The sequence below is a fragment of the Lycorma delicatula genome, chromosome 4 (assembly GCF_047948215.1).
Source record: "Lycorma delicatula isolate Av1 chromosome 4, ASM4794821v1, whole genome shotgun sequence".
Classification (NCBI taxonomy): domain Eukaryota; kingdom Metazoa; phylum Arthropoda; class Insecta; order Hemiptera; family Fulgoridae; genus Lycorma; species Lycorma delicatula.
The window spans coordinates 201,902,093-201,925,501 of record NC_134458.1 but is presented as its reverse complement, the minus strand read 5'-3'; the positions used below and the strand labels follow the sequence as shown (position 1 = coordinate 201,925,501).

General features: G+C 35.6%; 1 protein-coding gene across 7 annotated transcripts in view; it reads right to left on the bottom strand.

The window, feature by feature from the left end:
- Positions 1-23,409, bottom strand: part of Arms (Ankyrin repeat-rich membrane spanning) — a 310,321-nt gene that overhangs the window by 132,019 nt on the left and 154,893 nt on the right. For all 7 annotated transcript variants that reach the window (XM_075365014.1, XM_075365013.1, XM_075365015.1 and 4 more), the window contains 5 exons: positions 21,104-21,241; positions 14,206-14,354; positions 11,461-11,599; positions 9,523-9,739; positions 112-291 (listed from right to left, as the gene is read on the bottom strand). In XM_075365014.1, coding sequence (XP_075221129.1) covers positions 112-291; positions 9,523-9,739; positions 11,461-11,599; positions 14,206-14,354; positions 21,104-21,241 — 823 coding nt within the window. The remainder of the gene's footprint in view (positions 1-111; positions 292-9,522; positions 9,740-11,460; positions 11,600-14,205; positions 14,355-21,103; positions 21,242-23,409) is intronic.

Genomic DNA, 23,409 nt, shown 5'->3' with positions numbered 1-23,409 from the left:
TCAATAAAAATTTTTATAGTATCAATTTCCTTTGGGGCTAAACAAAATAAATTTCATACTCACAATAAAGCACATAAGTAATTAATAAAATACAATAATATAATTAATTACCTTAGATATTACATGTGGATCAATAGCAAGTATTATTATAAATGGAGTGTTAGAATCACTGAATAATATATGAATAGCATCCAATACCAGCAAAACTTTGTCCTGTTCACAACTATCCAAACCATCAACAATAATAACTAACCTTGTCTGTTGCTGTGTAAAAGCATCAAGGCATTTCACCTGTAAATAAATGTTTTACTAAACATAAAATCTATATTTAAAGAAATCTATACAAATAAATGAATTATCAGAGACAAAAAAGTATAAAATTGAATGTTACATAGAAAGAGAGAAATAACAAAAATCTGCATTAATTTAAAAAAAGTAATTTCTATTTCTTGCATTTTTTAAAAATACATCACTGGAAAAATGTTAAAGGTTGTCGTATTTTTATAAATTTTTCTCACTCAATACACTGGGAAACAAAAAAATAATTTTTTTGTCTCAGGAAGAAAATATGTGATTCTGATAGTATTTTTTATCCTGAATTCAAATATGATATCAGTTTTCCCCATCATGTAAGGTTTCCAAGATACAGGCATTTATAATTTCAAACATTTTAATACTTTCTGCATTCTTAACTACACAATATTCAAACATTTGGCTTATCTAGATCTGCTATATTTTGCCTGTGAAGCATCCCTCTTGATGGTCCAACAATAATCAACCAGTATATTAGGATTCCATTTGCCTTGATACCTCTTTTCCATAGCTGAAATCTCCTGATGAAAGTGTTTCCTGTGCTCATCGCTCACTGCACCAAGATTTTCTGGGAAGAAATCTAGGTATGAGTGCAGGAAGCATACTTTTAAGGACATACTACAACCCAAATTTTTATAAGATCATTATAATATCACAGTAATTTTCCACCTTTCGATTTCCCAAAAAACTTAGAGTAACTTTTTGAATGCTTGCCAAGCTGCTTTCTCCAATGGATTCAATAGTTCCTCAAACTTTTCATAATTCATTAGTTAGTGATCATATTTGTAAAGCCAAAAATATTCCTTCTTTAATTTTTATATCACTTATTTTAAGAAACTTCTGTTTTAAGTACATGAAACCAGGAGTGTATTGTCCATGGCTTTGACAAAATTCTTCATTAATCCTAGTTTGATATGTAACAGAGGTAGATACATATTTTTAGGATTACACAATGGGTCATATGTTTCACATTTTTCTGTTCAGGAGTAATTTGGATTTAAGCCATTCTTTTCTAATGAAATAGTTTTTTCTGTCCCTACTATCCCATTCACACAAAAAACAACAGTACTTTGTGTAACCAAGCTGCAGACTGAGAATAAGTGCAATTACCTTCCCAACAAATATTCCATTCATACACTGCATATTGAAGCTTTTCCAATGCAAGTTTTCATATTTTTCTTTCACACTAACAGAGTGAGCCAAAGGTACTGATGGGAATTTACTGCCATTATGCAGAAGCACAGGTTTTAAACTAACTATAGGTAAATCAATGAACAACTGCCATTCTGTTGGGTTATGTTCATTACAAAGTGTCCCCATAAGAGAAGAAATGTCATTACAAAACACTAAGCCATTTTCTACAGAAAAATAGTCTTTAAATTCAGAATCATTATTACGATAAGTACATATCTTTGTATTTTTTTAAAGATTCCATCCTTTTAGCTGGGAAGCAAGCATTTCAGACTGTTTTTTGGATAACTTTAAATCTAGTATGAGATCGTTAAGATTTTCTTCAGTCAGTAAAAAAGAGTCAGATGAATTGCTTTGTTCAAAAGTTGTAACACCAGAATTTATTTCTTTTTCTTCCATCAGACTTTAAGCTCTCTTATCTAATGTCACATGTTCTGGAGGCTTTGGTATGGGTAATTTTTTGCAGTGTGGAACTGGTGTCATTGCAGATTGCAAGCTAGGTACACCACTGTATGTTTTCATTTCAACACAATCCCTTTAATGTTTGTTACGCAGAAATAACAGTCAGAAGAGTGATCATTGTGTTCCCTCCAAATAATAGGGGTAGCAAATGACATGCGACATGTGCCATTTTTCCATGCAGTGAAAGCCTAGAACACGATAAACAACAGATATATGGAGCCCAGGCCCTTGTTTGGTCCCCGACTTTACACCCAAAATAAAGTTCATAACACTTTTTTACTAATGGAGTAAGTTTTTGTCTTTGGGACTTGAGCATCACTTCACCACGTACATAAAAAAAATTATTAGGATGATTTAAACAAACTCTAGGCATTTTGTAACTAGCAACTAATTAAAAGAAACAAAATTATAAATATGTAATACATAATAATTTAGACACATGAAGCACTCACAATGATGTGTTCAACACTACCCTTTGAGTTAGCTCATTTGGTTCATCAATTTGGCTATAGGAGCTTTTACATGACAATGGACAAATGGATGAAAAACATATAAAAATATTTAAAAAAATTAAAATAACAAAATAACTGTGGGTATTGAAGCAGTTCCGAATACATATTTGAAAACAGGATAAAAAAACTGCGTTAAGTACACCTACTGGTATTCATGAGACAAAAATCATGTTGACCAGTGTAATTAATCAATTTCTTTAAGTCATTAAATTACTGCAATAGTAATAACTTATTACACTGTTTAAAATTTTAAATCCTTAATCAAATACAACAGATGATTTTTTTTATTATTATATTATATAATTTTTTTTTTGGGGGGGGTTTAGTAGGCAAAGAATGCTTTGGCATTGTCATCACCTGGATATTATCTGATAAATGCCAAATTAAATTATAAGGATCTTTCAGAGAGACCAAATATTTAGATTCCATTTTTTTTTTTTTTTGGATTATGTAAGTAGAGATGATTGTCACACACACTCAAAGAACAGCATCTTAACCACCAAACACAGTAATACAAAAAGTTAAACAAAACTAATACCAATAGACGACTTTTACGGATCCCACATAATCAGCTTGTACACAATTCTATAATTACATCAATAAATAACAAAAATGAAAAACTTACATTTAGAAAACATGAACACTATAACAACCACAAAATCTTTAACAACACAACTCCGCTGACATTACTGGAACCTCAAATATTCCAACCCCAATATTACAAATATATATATATATATTACCACATATATGCCTAATTTAATATCGATGGACAGACATAGTAGCAACTCAGATGTGAGCTGGAGCACAGTACATGTACACACTGATACAAACGCCACTCCCACCATGCTGATGATCGTGAAGTTTTTCCACCACAACGGCGCTGCGGTCCCACCACTCACAGGCTCCAATACAACAGTATGCACGAGAGTGAATTTTCAATTCATTGTCAACCACGATGTGGTGAAGACCAAGAAGATGAAAGAAGACAGAAGAAGTTCCCTGTCCACCTCAACGTGGGACCTCCCGGCAGATGCCAACATCCCTGTCGGAGCAGCAGACCTGGCCGGCCCACCGAGGGAGCCACTGGATGTGAATGTTACCTACCCGCTCCAGCTCGCCGAGCTTCAATCACCCTGGCCGGTGATCCCAGCCAGGGATTGCTCAAGAAGAACCTCCTTGGCTGCACCGGTGAAGGACGACCAACACTGACCTGTAAGTGTGGGGCTCTGGGGACCACCACTACCATGCTGTAGTGGGAACCCAACTGTAGCTGGTGGGAAGCCCAGTCTGATTTCAATGGACGAGCCACAACTCCCCAACTTCACCAGAGACCAGCTTCTGGATCCAAAGGCTCTTCTCAGAGCTAACACAAAAAACGGCCTTTCCAAGGCCATCATAAGGTTATTAATTACAAGCCATAAAAAGCCAATTGAAGACAAAAACGGTCCTTTTCAGGGCTACTATAAGGTTATTAAATGCCACATGCCGTCGAAGCAATTCGGCAACAAGTGATGCCCAATGTGAGGCCAAGATCGTTTAGACGAGAAGACTGGACATAGCCACACCTCTACTGCCCACATGTTAGCCGACAGACCAACACACAAGGTGCCCAACAACATTGACTGCCTGGTTACGGGCATCCGTGTAGCATTTCTGCCAGTGATAATAGCAACCTTCAACGATTTACCACATGAGGACCCTGAACAGTTCCTCTTTCATCTACAAGAACAGAGAGTGTCTGTTAAGCAATGGGCCAAGTACACTGAATGGTAGCTGAAAGGAGAGGCTCTGTCCTGGGCCAGGCAATACAAAGACCTACAACTCAATTGGTCTGAATTCATCAACTAATTTCGGCATCAATATAACCGCCCACAGACTACTGCCAAGCTCTGGTCTCAACTTTACGGACAAAAGCTTTTCCTGTTGCAGAAAAGGAAACTCATTCATTGACTAGCTCCCGGTAGTGAAGTTGCCTTCCTACCAATATTTCTGGAGCTGCTCAGATCCCAGATTCGACTTTCGCTGCGAGCGGCAACCATCAATGATATTGATAACCTGCTGCATCGGGCCATCATCATTGAAGGAGACGAACAGGAGATCCAAGCTACAATGTTAAAGAGTACTCGTGAAATTAGGGTTATTTCTGGGTGGCGCTCACTGGATAGAGTAGGTGAGCTTCAACCGGATACTTCTGTGGCTAGAACAAATGACAAGGCAACTCGACGTAGAAGCAGAAGTAGGTGAGCTTCAACCAGCTACTTCCATGGCTAGAACAAATGACAAGGCAACTTGACGTAGAAGCAGCTTCTCTTCGTGGTGTCATTATTGCCCGGAATGCCATTCCACAGGGACTGCACAATAAGGAAGTCACAGTAGGGAAATGAATAAGGGTCCCAGTTGTGGAACCAACTGGGGCCCTCAATTAACTAGGCTCATACATCCATAGAATCACCGTCAAAGTAGCAGGACAACTCACAAAAGCAGCCATAGATTCTGTGGCCAACTTCAGCTTTGGATAAGCTAAGCTGTTACCGTGGCAAGCCAATTCCAACAAATCTACATCATGATAGATCTGACATTGAATTCTACATTCTACTTCCTGGCATACCATGGGAGTGGTGCAAATAGAGCTTCTCTGCGGTGACATGAAAATTCCCACAAAAATTCTGTTAGTTCCAAGGCTTCAGGAAGAAATCATCTTGGGACATGACTGGCTGAAGGAGCAACAAGCTATGTTGGACTACAGTCATGGCTGCCTCCATTTGGGTAGGGAAACCCGCAAAACCGTTTTTGGCATGATCGACCTGAACCTATGGCATTGAAACTGGACTGGTCAGGAGTGAAAAGTACAGCACTCCCTGAAGTGAAGACAATATTGGAGACTGTGTTGAAGCAGCACCAGGGAGTATTTTTCAGCACTCCTTTGCAACCAACTTGTTCAGCACTACATGGGATCTGACTTTGGGAAGGAAGCCGGCCATTTCGCTTACCGATGTACCAGTACAGCGAAGAAAAGAAATGGACTATAAGAGAACATGTGGAAGAGATGCTAAGGCAAGAGGTCATAGAGCCATTGATGTCGCCCTACAACTCTCCAGTAGTCATTGTTAAGAAGAAAGACACTTCACCACGTTTTTGTGTAGACTTCTGGTACCTGAACAATATCACAGAAGATGTGGACTCACCACTGCCACTGATTTATGAGACTATTAGAGACTTGGGAAGTGCCTGCATCTTCTCGACAATTGACCTTAAAAGTGGCTATTCGCAGATATCCCTGGAAAAATCAGCCAAACATTTTACAGCCTTTTCAGTTCCAGATGGCGGCCAATACCTGTTCCGAGTCATGCCGTTCGACTTGAAAAATGCACTCAGCACATTCCACCATCTAATATAGGATGTTCTCACTGGCCTCCTCGCCCAGTGCTGCTTGGTCTACCTGGACAACATTATTCTTTACAGCAGTAGCTGGGAAGAACACTTACGCCACCTAGACTTGGTTCTGGAATGCCTACAACTTCACCACCTGATGAGCTCTTTGGAGAAATGCCAATTTCTCCAAAATTTGCCCAAAATCTTTTGGGTAGCACCCAAAAGCAGAAGAACCATCTCAACCCATTGAGGAAGGAGGAAAAGGCAGCAGCACACCAGGAGGTCTACTGCCAAAAAATGTTCACCAGCAACAGAGAAGAACAACCAATATTCAAGGTGGACGACCAATTCTTCGTCAGACAGCACGCCGGCCCTGCTCGCGATTGTCGATATGCAGGATTCAAGACTTCATGGGAAGGCCCGCCGTAGATTGTCCTTCAACAAACAGGGCAAGTTTTTGAAATTGACTGGAAAGGCACCTGGCTAAAGGTACACGTCTCCAAGCTGAAACCTGCACACTACAGGCTGACAACCCAATTACAGCAAGATCCATCAGAAGTGGATCTGTATGCACCTGCCTAGGCAGGGGGGGGAAGTTGTTACCACATATATGCCTAATTTAATATCGGTAGACGAACACAGTAGCAACTCAGATGTGAGCTGGAGCACACTATATGTACACGCTGGTACAAGCATCATTCCCGCGGCAGAGTTCTCCCACCATAGCGGTGCTGTGGCCCCCACCACTCAGACTCCAATAAAAGAGCGAGTACAAGAGTGAATTGAAAATTCATCATAGACCACCACCTGGAGAAGAACAAAAAGAAAAAGAAGATGGAAGAAAACAGGAGTTCGCTGGTCACCTCAACGTGGGACCTCCTGGCCGTCTCACTGGAGGCCTGGCCGTCTCACTGAGGGAACCGCTGGACAAGGATGCTACCTACCCACTCCTGCTCGCCAGGCTTCAATCGCCCTGGCTGGCACACTCAGCAGCAGCCGGCCCAGCATGGGATTGCTCGTCTCAGCCACGCCAGCGAAGGACGACTGAAGCCAACCTGACACTGTGGGGCTCTAGGGGCCACCACTGCCACACTAGTGGATACCCAACTGCCGCTGAGGGGCAGCTCGGTCTGATTTCAATGGACGAGTTGCAACTCCCTGACTTCACCAGAGACCAGATTCTTCCGGACCCAACAGCTCTTCTCAAAGCTAATGCAAAAAACAGCCATTTTCAGGATCACCATAATAAGGTTATTAATTACAGCAGGCCTTCAAAGCCAATCGACAACAAAAACGACCCTTTTCAGGGCTACTATATGGTTATTAAGTACCATGGTACCATGTGCCGTCGAAGTCATTCAGTAACAATATATATATATATATATACAGTATAAGGAATGTCAGCCTGTAACTGGATAACACAAATTAGTGACTGTAAATTGCTTTACAATCTGTTACAAGAGTAAAAAATAGAAATAAAAAAGAAGAAAATGCTATCATCATAGTGGAAGGATATGTCCTAAATTATTTATTGCAGAGACAAATTTACATGGACAGAGAGACCAATCTAAGATGATAAGTTTTCATAAGCTGAACATACAGTAGGCATGCAGATTAATCCAAACACAGAGGATATTTTTTTTATTTCTGTTATAACTACTCAGCATGATCACACCCATTCTTTAAGTTGTCTGTGTAACGTACGGTTATTGAATTGTTCTTTGGTTACTTAGCAATTTTCATGTTATAAATACTGTTTTGCGAAAGTTTATTTTATATCTTATTAAAAAAAACTATTTTAATATTTTTTGTTCTGTGTGCCTTGAATATGTAGTAATGGACATAATTCCAAGAAAGCGTTCGAAAATTGTCTCTTTCTGAGCATACCAGTATGAAACAACAAATAGCTTCTGAGTATGGTGTTGGACTAGGGATAGTGAATATTATTTTCAAACAATCTAAGGAAACTGGTTCCTTTTCACCTCAAAGGAAAGGCAAATGTGGCCATAAAAGAACTACTAGCTCCAAATCAGTATTGATAATTAGTGAGAAAAAGTAAACTTCACACAAAATTATCTGCTGTGGACTTAAATCAAGAATTAGCATCCAGTTGAACAGATTTACTCATGACAACTGTTAAACACCAACTTCTTGCAGTAGGAGGGAAAGCTCATCGGCCAGTTTAAAAGCAGCTTTTAACACCAGCACTGTGCAAATAAAAAGGCTCCTGTGGGCCAAAGCAAATACTAACTCAACCAAAGAAGACTAGAAAAATGTTATTTTTTCTGACCAGTCACATTTTTACATTCAGGAGCAAAGGGTTCCTTCCATACATTATAAAAGCATCAGATGAAAATACATCATCATCTCATATCCAACAATCAGTTAAACATCCCCGGAAAAAAAAAATGTTTTGAGGGGTTATTTCACATTTGAAGGCCCTTGTTCACTACTTCCCATAAACGGTATGTTGAAAAGTGATAGATATATTAAGATTCTCAAGGAAAGGATTGGTGACACAACTTCAAAACAAATTCCCAAAGGCAACAGAGTGTTCTAAGAAGATTTGGTGCCATGCCATACTGCCAAAAAAGTGGAAAAGTTTTTCGCAGAATGAAACACTTAAGTGCTACCATGACCATACAAGTCCCCAGACTTAGCCCCAGTTGAAAATCTTTGGGCAATAGTCAAAAATTACTCTAAAGATGAATTATACTTAAAGAAATAACATCGATGTGGTTACATGACAAAGAAACCAAAAAAAATGTGTGAGTGATTAAGAATAATGCAGGGCATATTAATCACTAGGTATTCACAAATTGTACAGGTATGATTGTTTTTTCTAAATAAAGTTATTTTTTATTAAATAACATGTGTTCGGATTAATTTGCATGTTACTGAATAATCTTTCATTTTAATTTTATTTACTTTTTTCAATCCAGATAGTTTTATTAGCATTTTGGGAGGGAATATGAGCCCTGCATTTACCCAATAGCTGCTTCAGCAATCAGGTTTAATATGCAGCAATTGAACAGAAAACAAAGTATCTTGAGTCATTTATTTGAGAAACAAAACCTTACCAGATCACAGTTTGTGACAGGTGTATTGTTATAGCAGCATCTGCAATATGGAAATAGCAAGGTTAAATCTACACCTGCAAATTAAAAATTGAAAAGAAGTTAATGATAAAAAGGGATGGACAATGAAATAAGTTAACCTATTCTCAGAAGAAATATACAACTAGCAGATGAAAGCTCAAGGACTGTTCCAGACAGCAAGCGTTAATCACATCTAGAAACCTTTGGAAGACTGGAGCACTTTTAATCAGAATGACAACAGTACGTTACTAATCAATGATTTGTAAATAAATAATTTTTTTTTATTAATAAATTAAATAAATCTCGGTCTATAAATAAATTTTGGAAAACTGGTTTTCCTTTTGAAATTAAAGAGGAACAGAACAGTTGCAAAATACTTAAGGAAAAACATTACCTGTCCCCAGAACAGTGTCATGTGTAAGTATCCAACTGAAAAACAAATCACAGCCAGGCTACAATACTGGCTGCTAATGGAGGTGAGCTAGGATGTAAAAAAATTTTCATAAATAATTTCATAAGTATGATATTAAAAATAATAGTAAATAAATCTAAAAATAACAATAATATATTACCATTTCGGTCATTAAATTAACTTCACAGCGTAAAGCCTGTAGAAAACCTTCAGATTTTAAAGTATCAAGGCGTGCTATAGCCCGTTGTAAATGGATACGCTGTGAGAATATAAGTGCATTGAACATTCTACCAATGGTATAAAGATTTGCAACAACGCATAACAATACAACTAAACTGCAAGATATCAATATAACCTTTAATACTGTATTGTCTAACCTAAAGCAGAAAAAAAGACCACACAATTATTAAAATATGAAAAAGAAAGCATAAATGTATAGATTTACTATAACATAACAATAAGATCTACTTTAGTTCACATTTTACCTGATTAAAGTTCAAATACTTATTTTAACCAGATGGGTATAAAAGAATAACATACTGTCTGCCTTACTGAGTATCGGTGCCCAACTGTGATTTTACTGTTGCTGTTGCAATTGTAATACCATTGAAACTAATATATCAAAAATACATGAGATTAATACATAAAAAATAATCAAAATTTAGAAGAAACATCTTAAAAAAATAAGATTTTAAAATGCATACAAAAAAATTATCCATTTTAAATGTTACTCACGTATTTATTTCTTTATATTTTGTGTCAAAATATATTACAAAGACAGTTAAATAATCTGATGTAATAACCCACAATAAGTTCAAATAGACACTACAGTACTATTGTGTTAAGTCAGACCTAATACTCCTCTTACACTTTAAACCTAAAACCTAAAGGTTCATTCTTTAATTTATGGGTAGTCCTGATAATGTACAAGACTTCCTGCTGATTTGTAACCTGGTTATAACTGAGGTGAAGCAATATAATCCAAAGCAAAAGAAAACATTACAGTACCTGAGAAATCAATGATTCATCTAGTTGGAATTGGATGAGACCAAAGGAATTTAAATAATAGCAGATCAAGGACAAGGAACTACAGCAGTAAATCCTGATATAGGAGATTTATACATCTAACCTACTTTTACAACCACAACCATTAGCTACACAACCATATCTAGATTGGTTTAGGCAGTAATTCTAATGTAAAATCAACTACAAAATTAATAAAACTTGTGTCATTAAATGAGTTAAAAAAAAGATCCTAGTATTTTTTTTTTTTAATTGGCACCAAATAAAAACTTGACTGTCAACAATTTGCAAACATGTTTGAATTTCGTAAAATTTTAACATGATTTCAAAAAAATAGGTCAAAATTTTAAGAATTTGGAATTATTTTTTTAGGATGTTTTTAAGCAATTTTTTTTACAGTTAATTTTATTTTAAACTTATTAATTTTAACCCTATTTAAATATAGATATGGTTACAAAAAACCCTGCCTATTGGAAAAAGCAGTATGCAAGAAGCCATTTCAAAGGTTGTTCAGAAAGTTCTTGGCCTGACCCAGAAATGGAGGAAGAATCACCAAATGACTATGATATTTGTCAAGTAGGTCCCTTTAGATGGTGAGCTGTAATGTTTCAGACGTGTGGAATTTAGTTGCATGTATATGGCAATCAAGGAAAGCAACAACATTTTGACTAAAACTTTATTTTTTATAATTTGAGTCATTTTGGAGAAAATGTGTTCAAAAAAAATAAAAAGTTGAAAATACATTTTTGACCAAATTTACCACACTTCCCCATTTTTACTGTTTATTCTATATTATAATTGACAGGAAAGTAAACTTATGTAGATTCAAATGGAATCTCTTTTTTGAATTCTTTTAAAAATCAATAAACTTCCTTCCTACCTACAATTTTTATGATGAATATCTTACTTAAGTATTTTTTTCTTTTTTTATATTGGATCATTTACTTTTAATAGTTTATATCACTATAAACCCGTTTTTTTTTTTTCAAGAATCTACATAGATAAATAATATAAAACAAAGAATTTAAAAATATTACAGCTTCTTAATTTAATTTATTAATAATACAATACTTACTTAAGATAGCTAAACTGATCATTGACTAAAGCAGTTAAAGATGCAGCCATAACTAATAAGCAAAGAAAGCATAATTCACATGTAGCAATGTTTGGCATACAACAAAGGCGACGCCATCTCCAGTTTGCTGTAGACTTCACTACAAAAAAAAAATCAATATATTACTTCATTAAAAGGATTTTAAAATAATACATTACAAAATAATAAATAAATAAAAAATAATATTTATAAAATTACAAAAATAATTAGATTTAAAATTGATTATAAGTCATATTGGGATGTTTAATAAGAATTTTTGTAGTCCAGTTAATTTAGAGGCAATTGGATAAAAAATATATAATCTAGAATGGTATTTTAAACTATTATTATTATTATAATTAAAAACTGATCTGAATTTTTTTACTACTTTCAGAAATGTTTAGTAGGGTCATTAATTTCCTCAAATTTATTATCAACAATGTATTGTTTCATTAAGTTATTATATTTTTCAACTGCCATGATTAAAATTAAAGTTTTGAAGATATTAGGTTTGGCAGACCATCTAATAAACAATACACATTTTATTCCTGATATTAACACAAATTTAGAAATATTAGAAATTAATGACAAAATTATAAAAACATTACAAAATATTATATACTCATATAAAAATAAAGATATATTTTTTTTATCATTATCATCTACACAATAAGAATTTTAAATTTACATACGAAAGAGAAAATAACAGAAAAATATATTTTTTTATATGAAAAAGAAATAAACAATATAACAAAAACATCAGATTATAGAAAACCCACAACAAATGATATTGCAATTCATTTAAATTCTAATTATCCATGTCGCCGCTCTTTGTGCTGAAGGACTCAACCAAGCAGCAGACTGATTCTTTGTTTGCAGATCATACATGAAGCATACATGAAGCACCAGCTTTCATCCCCAGTTATAATTGTTTGCAAATATTCGAGTAGCTATCGGCAGTTTTAATGAAGTCTTGAGTGCAAGAAAGATGCACCTGCTTTTGTTCTTCGGTCAAGAAATGTGAAACGAAATGAGAGCACACCTTTCGATGGTTCATTTCTTCTGTTAAAATTGTACGTACCGTCATTACCGATGTTTAGCTCTTCTACTATGCCCAAAGGGTAAGATGAGGTTGTTCAAGCATGAGTTCGTGCATTTTCGCAATGTTTTCATCATCAACACCTGTTGACAGCCTCCTGCTTCGTTCGCCATCACTCATCAACTCTCTACCACCTTTAAACAGCTTCCATCTCGTGTATGTTATAGTACAAGATGCGGCTTCATCACCAAATGCTTGCTGTATCATTGAATAAGTTTCAACGAAGGATTTTTGAAGTCAAATAAAAAATTTTATCACGCTTCTCTGTTCCATACCGCGCATTCTTGATGCATCTATGCACTAGGGGCGTAGTATAGTTTAGGCTGATTGTTGTAGGCGCGGGGTCTTCTTCTCTGCGAGTTAGGCTTTTGTTTAGTTCCTGAGGGCAATATGGTAGCGTTAGGTGTCAGCTGTCTTCTTCGGAAGGCAGAACTCATTACTATCTCTCGTGGCAAATTACCGATGTAGATGTCCCTCGGGGCATCTGCATCGGTGGCATCTCACCGTGGCCGGGCTGAACACTGTGGAATGTGTTTCAGTTTGAGGGCAAGAAGATGTCCTCCATTAAAGCCATTACTGGCAAGGAACAGAGGGGGTGGTGTAGCGACCTGACCCGCTATGAGGCGGGATCTTCTCCCCTCGGGGGGGGATTGAGATGTTCCATATCGTGAGCTTGTACAAGGTCACATGAACACAACGTACACGACCGAATATAACCCGGGACTGGAGTAACAAAACGTGATGAAATTTTGTACACACACTCGTCAGACATCATACAACATAGTTTCTTGGTTGTCCAAGAAATGGTGCTACTTGTATCAACTACAGAAATTTAGTTCAGGAACTTATCAGACCTACTGTGTATAATTACATAAATAAAATAATATTTTTATTGCAGATGTCCCTCGGGACATCACCATACTTTTATGCAGATGTCCCTCGGGGCATCTGCATCGGTGGCATCTCACCGTGGCAGATGTGTATAATACTTGTATCAACTACAGAAATTTAGTTCAGGAACTTATCAGACCTACTGTGTATAATTACATAAATAAAATAATATTTTGGAAATTTGTAATAATGTTAAAAGATTAATATACAAAATATAAATTACATTTATAATTATAAGCAAAAATATAAAATGATGAACCACCAAATCACATTCAGAGATGATGATTTTATTAAAAACATAATAAAATATAATGGTTAGCAATAATGACATTAGAACAAAGGAAAATAGGATGTTTTAAATATTACGTCATTCCAGTACTGGACAACAGAATTTACATATTCGTCCATAACAAATTTCAAAATTTATAAAACAGTAACAATTTTGACATTCAAAATTCACAAGTTATAAAAACAATTTATTTTAATGTAATTATAGAATTAAATACCAACTGAAGATACAGGATCCTCCGAATTCGATTCTTGGGATTAATATGATTTAAATAGATAAGTTAAACTTATCTATTTATTGTGTTTTAGTAGTTTAAATTTCATGTAATATTACATTTTATAAGCGCAGTGGTAGATATGTTAATGAATATATAATACATATTATGATGCATTATGCACGTATTATTGATCCATCAATTTTTATTTAATTCAAGTATTATCAAACTTACATGGTTTTGGTCTGAATGCCCGATACAGACGTGTTGAAAGAGCACCATAGTCATTTTCAATGGAATCGTAAAGAGAGCCCATCATCTGAACAACTGAATTTTCACCAGCCGTAGTGCTACTAACTCTTGTCTGATCGGTAAAATAAAATCTGAAATAAAAAAACAGAATACAAAAATCAATATAACAAAAATCCTAAGAAATAAATAGGTGAAGATAATTGTATTGTAGAAACTGTGGGCTGAATACTATTATCACTCAAATTACATACACAAGTCACAAGATATTATCAACCTAAAGGCAAAGTTGAACCTTAGCAAACTTTCATTTTCTGCCGTATCAAGCCTAAGCAGCAATGGTAAAGTGTACTCAGCTGAGATTTATTGGTTAGAAAACCAATTTCTTTCATTAATATACACCAGGAATGAGAACCTATATGGTTACTAGAAACCATAAAAGCAAAAACAAGATTGCTCACTGGAACAGATCTATGAGGCACATGAGATACATTCTGTACGTATCAAATGTGATGACATCTCCAAAGAAAAGCAGATCTTTAGTTTATTTGTCAAGATAGCATACTGAACAAATAGTGACTTGTCTTGGGTTTCAAAAAAATGTGTTTTACTTCTAAAGACAAAACTTAAGAAATACATAATAAATAAAATTGATAGTATCAGTTTTGTTAATCAATTAATATGCTTTAATGTGTTGTAAAGTAACACTCGTTTAGTTAAGAATCACATAATTTTTTAAATTTAATTAAATTTGCTTAGCTTTTTTTCTTTTTTCCTGAATAATGGATTTTTATTATCCACAAAATTCCAAAAACCTGAAAGAAGCATAGGGAGAAAAATTAGCATTTTTTTAAAAGTAATGTACAATCTTAGACTTAAAAAATAAATGTTTTAAATAATACAATCAATCGTCATAAGAATAGAAATCAATACGTAAAGATAAATCAGGGATACCATTCTAGTTTTGACTACCTAAATCATATCATATAGGCAAAAAGGTACCCTGCTTATGGTTATTAAGACGGATTATCTATAGTTATGTGTAAAAATAAACACATTATTAATAGAATTCAAATTCTAAGCATATGAATCATTCATCTGAAAATTTTATTTATTAAACATAGTTTTGACCATAGCTACTTTACCCTTCCTTCACATCTATTCGAAGATACTATTCCCTAAGACAAACAAGGTTTTGGAGATGCAGTTAACTGTCTATTCAAGAGCACAAAAAACAAATCAGTATTAAACAAACTTATTGTTGTTAAACTATTATTGCCCAGTAAAATTAAAACACAATTTTTAAATTATAACAATTTTTTTCTAAACCATTTAATTTCCCAATGTCAAAACTACTACATAATGAGTAGAGAATGGTTATGTAACACCTATGTAATATGACACTTTAATGCAAATTATATATATCTTAGCAATATTTATAAGACTCATTCCCTGAAATTTAAAGAATAGTTATTTTTTGTTTGTACAGTATTAAAAACATAGTCGAGTAAGGAAGCTCATACCGAGAGGTTGTGTTTGTCTGCGCTCTGCATTCTAGTGGGTTATTTGGTTGGTTTTTTGTGGTTTTTAAACTGGAAAAGTAGTAGTGTGGTTTATTCGGATAAGATTGTACAAGAAGCGTTTAAAGAGTGTATAAGTTACTGAGATCAGAGAAGAAATATTCTAAGTCAAATAGACAGAGAATTATAAGTCAGTAACGTCACTACTAATAGCAGTAAACAAGGATTTTGAAAATTTTTAACATGCTTTGTCCTCACATGCTTTATAAGGTGGACAACCTGTTCCACTATTTTTCTGCCCCTATCCTTCCAATCCCAAAGCCCCCTGGGATCTTTGCATCCTGGGTTCTTCCGGCTCCCCTGACCCCCCTTCCAACCAAAAAAAGTTGAACTCTTTTTCAGGGAGATACATTTTCGACTGCCCAAAAAACATTTTTGGACCCCCAAAAATGTTTGAACCTATTTTCAAGCTGATACATTTTACCTACCTCCTCCAAAAATCCCCCTACTCCACTAAGATTTAAAGCAGGTGACATTACCAGAGATTTTTCCTTTCTAATGGGGGAAGATGACAAGTCAGCTCACCACAGCAAGTTCAGAATTTACTACAGTACCAAAGGCAGTGACTGCGAGACGTTGACCACCATTCTGAGGGTCATGAAAACATGTACTGAAGAGATCAGTATCACCAGTGTTTGTTCTGCCCGGAGGACCGGTTGGTATGGCTATTGGAAAGATGTTAGTGTATTTATCTAAGAACAGTGATGAACCAGCAGCAGTGGTGATTTCAAGATCAGCTGAGACATCCGGCTATTCAAGATCAAGATCGGCCTCAGCTCAAAGGTCGACCCCTCCAGCTGAAGATAGTAGAGTATCGTAGTAAGAGCTCAGGGTAATTCCTATGTGGACTTACTAAAGATGAAAACATCTATAACCAAGGAAGAGGCTGGGGAGGTGCTTTCCTTAAGGAAGGGATGCAATGAAGAGCTCCAAGTCAGGATCAAGGATTCGAAGAATGCGAAAAAGTTTACTGCAGCTTTCAAAGATAAGGTGGTGAAGCTGCAGGTGGACATGCACACCAGAGGCGACAGGAGAGCAGTTGTCCATGTCAGAGACGTTAAACTGGACACATCAGAGCAGGAGATAAATGACCCAATTGCTGGTATTGTTGGGAGTCATGAGGACTTCAGAATATCGTCAATAAGGAGAGGGTATGGCGATATACAAAATGTGACAGTCATCACTATACACAGGGCAGCAAATAAACTCACAGAGAAGAGGATAGCAGTCGGGTGGGTTCATTGCCGAGCTTATATAAGAGAAGAATCCAATCACTGTTACAGATGTTGGGGCTCTGGGCACAGGAGCACTGAGTGTTGGGGTCCCAACAGAATAGAGTTGTGCTATAACTGTCGTGGCAAGGGCCACCAGATTAGGGAATACCGAAAAGGAAAAAAAATGTTTGGACTGCAATATTTTTAATTATTGATAACCTCACCGCAGAGGAGGCATGATGTGCAGCTCAACCAGAAATGATTAAGTTGGCCCTATCTAATGCCAACAGAAGTATTCTCTCCCACAACTTAGTGGAAGAACTGGTGAGGGGTCTCGGCATGGACATCCTCATATCAACCGAACCTAAGTGATATACAGTTGCCAGAAGAGAATGGTGCACAGATGCTGTGGGTGATGTCGCTATCCTGAATATTAATGGATGATGGGGCTGGCAGCCATTTCACACAGAAGGAATGATAGCAATGGAATTACCTGATGCACTGCTGATTGGAGCCTATGTCAGTATCAACTGCGAATTTCATGAGTTTGAGGCATTTATGGGGTAGACTCAATGATGTCATAGCCAGATTGCCGAGGAAGATCTCCCCGATGGGCAACTTTAATTGTAAGGCTGTTGCCACTGGTAGTCCTTACACAAACCATCATGGCAAGGTTCTTTCAGACATCATGACAGTGAATGGTCTTTAGTGCTTAAATGACCAAACACCTAACTATGCAGTGAGGGGACATACCTCGATTCTGGATTTAATCATAATGGACGGACAATGGGACCGCTACAGGTGTAACTGGAGAGTCTTGCAAGATGAAATGACAAGTGATCACTTGGCCACACTCTTAGAAATCAAAGACCCATTATTTTGTTTGATAGTCAGTCAGAAACCTCCAAGACTGACACCAAGGCAAGTTGCAACTGTCGTCGAAAATGTTGCCAGACAGATTAGAGATGGTAGAAATTTGTCACCAACACCTCTCCACGATTTGATAGTCGATGAGATTTCAAAGATTCACAAGAGTAGTAACAGATTTCACCCAGTGTATTGGAGCAAATAGTGCATATGTAAAGTGAACTTCAGAGTCTATGATGCCAAAAACAGCGGTAAGCGTTGCAGGAGGGGATGCATACGAAGAGGCTGCACAAAGATACGTAGCTGCATGATGCTTACTAAATTATGAAATCAAGCAGTCTAAGGAAAATAAATGAAGAGAACTCTGCGGAGAGCTCAATTCAGATCCATGGGGACAGGTCATCTATCAAATCCCTATGAAGCAATTTGGTACATGGCTTCCTGTCTTCATGAAGGAGACAGCGAGACGCCAACTGATTAGACTGTTTCCTATATCTTTAACTCCAACCTAACATGATTCCCTCAAACTAATTGAAACCGTGGACCCTGCACCTCGTCCAAATTTGACAGCACTGTTCGTGACTGTGAATTCCTCAGACAACGAATGAGTTGAAAATTAAATCAGTGCTACACTCATACCAATCAAAATTATGTTTTATGCAACATAGAAATTCAGACCTACCCGCAAATAAGTTGACCAAATTAAGTCACCTAACAAGGAATACATAACCTTATTCCGGTCCGTGCAGGAGCCGGGGACAATCGCTACACCCTCGCCCTGTCCCATCATGGAGTCTCGCATGGCATTACCAAGTCACAATCAGTTCTGTTCTGGGGCCATTGCTTTGAGTCCTGGTATATGATGGTGTCCTGCGGCTTCCTTTGCCAGCTACAACTGAAATAGTGGTAAACACTGATGACCTGGCCATTCCGGTCAGCAGCAGGTCTGGGGCTGACATGGAAGAAAGGGGAAAGACAGCCTTAAATGCAATCAGGGATTGGATGCAGGGACCCAGACTGGAGCTGTTCCCACAGAAATGTGCATACATCACACTAAAGGGCAGAATAACCTCATGATAGGTGGACAGTTGCTACAAAAGAGAGACATGATAAAGTACCTGGGTACAGATCGACAAATTATGTAAATTTAGTCAACATGTAGTAAACAGTTGTACAAGGGCCAAAAAAACTTTGAAATCACTGAATGCATTGATCACTTCTTAGTTGACCCCAAGGGCTTCCAAACGCCAATTAATCATGTCAATGATAACTTCAGCATTGTTATATGCCGCCCCGGTTTAGGGTGGAGCAATGAGGGTCATGAGGAACTCGGCACGTCTACAGAGGGTCCACAGGCATACATTGTTGGATGTCACAGCAGGTTATAGAACTACATCGTACAGTGCGGTGTGCGTGTTGACATCAGCTTTGCCAATTGATCAGCAAGTTACGAGTGCGAGAGCTTTGCTATGATGGTATGGGGAAGAGTGAGGCCAAGGCTTTGTAATGGAGACATGACATGAAAGATGGATGACTGGAAATGATGCAGCCTGGACAAGGAGATTAATCACAGACTTAGATATGTGGACGAAAAGGAAACATGGTGATATAAATTTCTATATGTCACAAATGCTCTCTGGCCATGGAATGTTTGAACATAACCTCAATCGATTTGGCAGATAAGACTCTCCATACTGCATGTTTTGCGATAAAGAGGATACAGTGGAGCACATCATATTTATGTGTGCACAATGGCATCTTTGGTGAACTCAAGCAGGCATTGACAGATTAAGACCCAAAAACTTGGTGTCCTTCATGCTGTCCTCAGAAGAGAACTGGAGGGCCTTTGACACATATGCTATGAAGGTGTTATGTGCTAAAGATGCTGAAGGGAGTCACCATGGACTTTAGTGTACGGAAGGGTGGACAGCCCCATCTGTAAGAGTCGGTATGCTTAGGTGTGCCGGTTCTGATGAGCGAATGAGGACTCCGGGGCTAGCGTAACTCAGGAGTAAAATCAACACAGAGACCCGGCTGTCGTGCAGAGCCCGGTCACCTCATAAGATGGTTAGAGGCAGGCAGTTGTTAAGATAGAGACCAGGAACGACATAGACGCACCTGGTTACCCGCTCCTGGGAATTAGAGGCAGGCAAAATAAAGATCAAAAGATTCAACCATGGGGGTAAACTACCATGCCGGATTTACTGCCAGTGGACAGGGACGCTCCCTTAGAGTTAAAGGACACTTCCCCGGGCTGAGCTTTACTTAATTGTATGTCTGGCCCAGGGAAGTAGAGTGGAAAAAAACATGTAGTTTACAAAACTTGTAAAAATATAATAATTTTAACCAGATATTGCAATTTATATGACAGCAATATTTGACGTGTCTCCACCAAGAACATTATCAGTCAGCCATCTAATTCCTCCTTAATGAACACAAACTTTTGACACGTACGCAGGATATGCTTTACAAAAAAATTAAACACTTCCCTTTTATGAAAACATTTTCAATGCATATACATATGCATTAAAAATGTTTTTACCAAAAACCTTCAACAAAAAAAATAAAGTTTGAAACAATTTCAATTGGAAGATTTCTTTTTTATTTCTAACAGAAATGTAACTTCTACCCAGGCCATAATTTTATTATTACTATAGTTAGTCATAATTTCTATGACTAACTAGCTGCGAATGTATTTTAGAAAAAAATGTCAAGCTGTAAAAAAACAACTTCCATTTTAAACAGCATTCATTATTAAAACTTAATTTGAAACTGTATGTTTCTTTTGCCCACCCAGAGGGGACAGTTTTTTTTTTGTTACTTATATTTGTTACTTATATTTTAGTAAAACATTTTAATTTCAGAGGCAAAAGAATTTAAGGAAATAACATTCCAAAATGAACCCTTTATTAGAATAAATAAGAACTGGTACCCAAAAACAAAGGTAATTTAGCTTGTAAATACATATGTTAAATAATGACAAGTATGCAAACAACAGTGATTAGAAAATAATGACTGATAAGTTAATTTTAAGTACAACAAATTCATTAAAAAGACTTCATAAATATTAGATCACAATTATAAAGTAGCTTATTGATAAATGTCCATAATTTCTAAAGAAAACATATCCTCAACATCCCTTAAGGCATACAGATAACAGAAGTTTACTATAAAATCGCCTTACATTATTTTTATTTATTTTTTTAAATATTCTGTTAATACCTTATAGGTTGAGCTGTAACAGAATCACTCCACTGGCGACCAGGTGGGTGGCAGAAGATTACTTGCAGTACAACTTTAATAGCATTCATCTTCTGTGTTAAATAGACATTTAGATTATATGGCCAATCCCAAGTGTACCTGAAAATATAAAAAATGTATTCAATCATAGATATAACAATAAATCTAACAATTTTTTAGATATACTAATAATCATAGTGATTTGATCAATTAATATTTATTTATTCCTTGTTAATTACTGAAAAAAATATTTATAATGGTACGTTACAAGAGAGAATCTAACTAGCTATGAGGATGAAAGGCATCTCAAAGAATGTGGTACAAGTGATCTAAAGAATATGATACATAAGTTGATTTTATATGAGGACTTAATGGTAGAGCTAAATAAAATAAAAGAAATAGAATTAACAAAATTAAATTATAAAATAATTAAAAACAAAATTAGTAAGGAATAATGATATATTAATTGGAAAGAGTGGCTTATTATCAAGTATGAAATTTGTCAAATACCAGAAAAATACCCATTCCATACTCTCACGTATAATCTTTGAGCTTATCATGAAATAAAAACAATATATATATATATATATATATAAAACAAAATTTTTGGATCCACGGAAAATCACTCATGATAATGAGAAAATTCAAGTACTGGGAATGCAAAACATCAGAACATGGAAAGCTTACATTGTAGATGGATGAAACTATAGAAGGCTTATGAGAAAAATTATACAGAATAAAAAAATTTGTTAATCAAGAGTACATAGATTATATCTAAGATATGTTACATATACTAATAGCCGTAACAAAATGGTTGATGGTTAACTGTACAACAATATGACAAAACATAATTTACTCCTAACAATGACATAAGAATACTCAAGAATAATAAATTTCCATATCGTTCTTAATACAGAAGATTTAAGTGGTTTCTGTTGCTTTTTTCAGAGGGTTAAATATAATATTACACATTAGCACACTAAGGCCACCAAAGTACAGTGTATAAGCAAAATTCAACCTTACAAATGGCACCTTCACTTTTTTTATCAAAATGACTAGCTTTGATGAAACAGAGAATACTGAAGTGTACTGAATACTGATATATAATAAACATCAATATTCTCAAAGAATGCAACTCTGACCACCACCTCATACAACTCATGTACTTACTTTACATATATTACAACTATAAAAAAGTCTAGAAAGGACTGATATTAACAAATTAATATAATCCTTCTGCTGAGAAATACTGAGAATTGGTATTTTACACAGCTTCTAAAAAAACAGAGCACAGGCAAGGTACAGACAGAAATCAAGATAAAGAGAATAATATCCAAGATAGCTAAGTAAAACTTTTGAGAAATTTATTAAGGAGAACAAGAAAAAATTATGTCAGAAATACATACATATGAGAGAAGGTGGGAATTAAAGTACAGAAACATTTAAGTGGTTTGGCATCTGCAAGAAACACCAATGTAAAAAAACAATGATCCCAACTGAAATAAAATGAGAATTCAATTTTTTGATAAGAGAAATAGTTGTTGGATAAAGTAAAGAAAAATGTATGAAGAATAGAAAACACTAAAGTAATTTAACAGGATGGTGAACCAATGGAAAATGATGGTGATTGATCTATAACCTACTTCAAAACTGAACAATGGGGAAAATCATTTAACATCTGCTTTTCATTAAGTCTCTGATTATTAGTGATCTTGCCATTCTGCTTTGAATTTACTTTACCATAAAAGCAAAATATTTTTAGTACATTAGTACTAATTTTTGTTTCTTTTCAGGTCACTTCTACTTTTCACCATTCTCTACTTTATATTGTGTACTACTGTATCCTACCAACAAGACTCTGATTACAAAAATTAAAAGAATAGAAATATACCTATGAGTCACAAGATGTATAAACACACAGTATTAATTCAAAACTCCTATCACTGAAATGATCCTTCATGGAATTTTCTAATTAAAACTTAATATACATTACATTATATAACAAAAAAACAAATTGCTTATACAATAACAAATAAAAAAAATAATAAAGAATTGCTTATAATTGTCTGAAATAATTTAGTCATAGTGAACAATTTATTTTCTGACTAAAATACAAAACAAAATTTTTTCTGTAAAAAAAAATATATATTTAATTCTAAAAATTCTTCTACTCAAACAGCAATAAAACAAAATTATTAGATTTCAGGAAATAATACAATCACAGTTATTCAAATTTAATGTATATCAGGTTTCATAATGAACAAGAAGATAAGCAAGAGAGTAGAGTT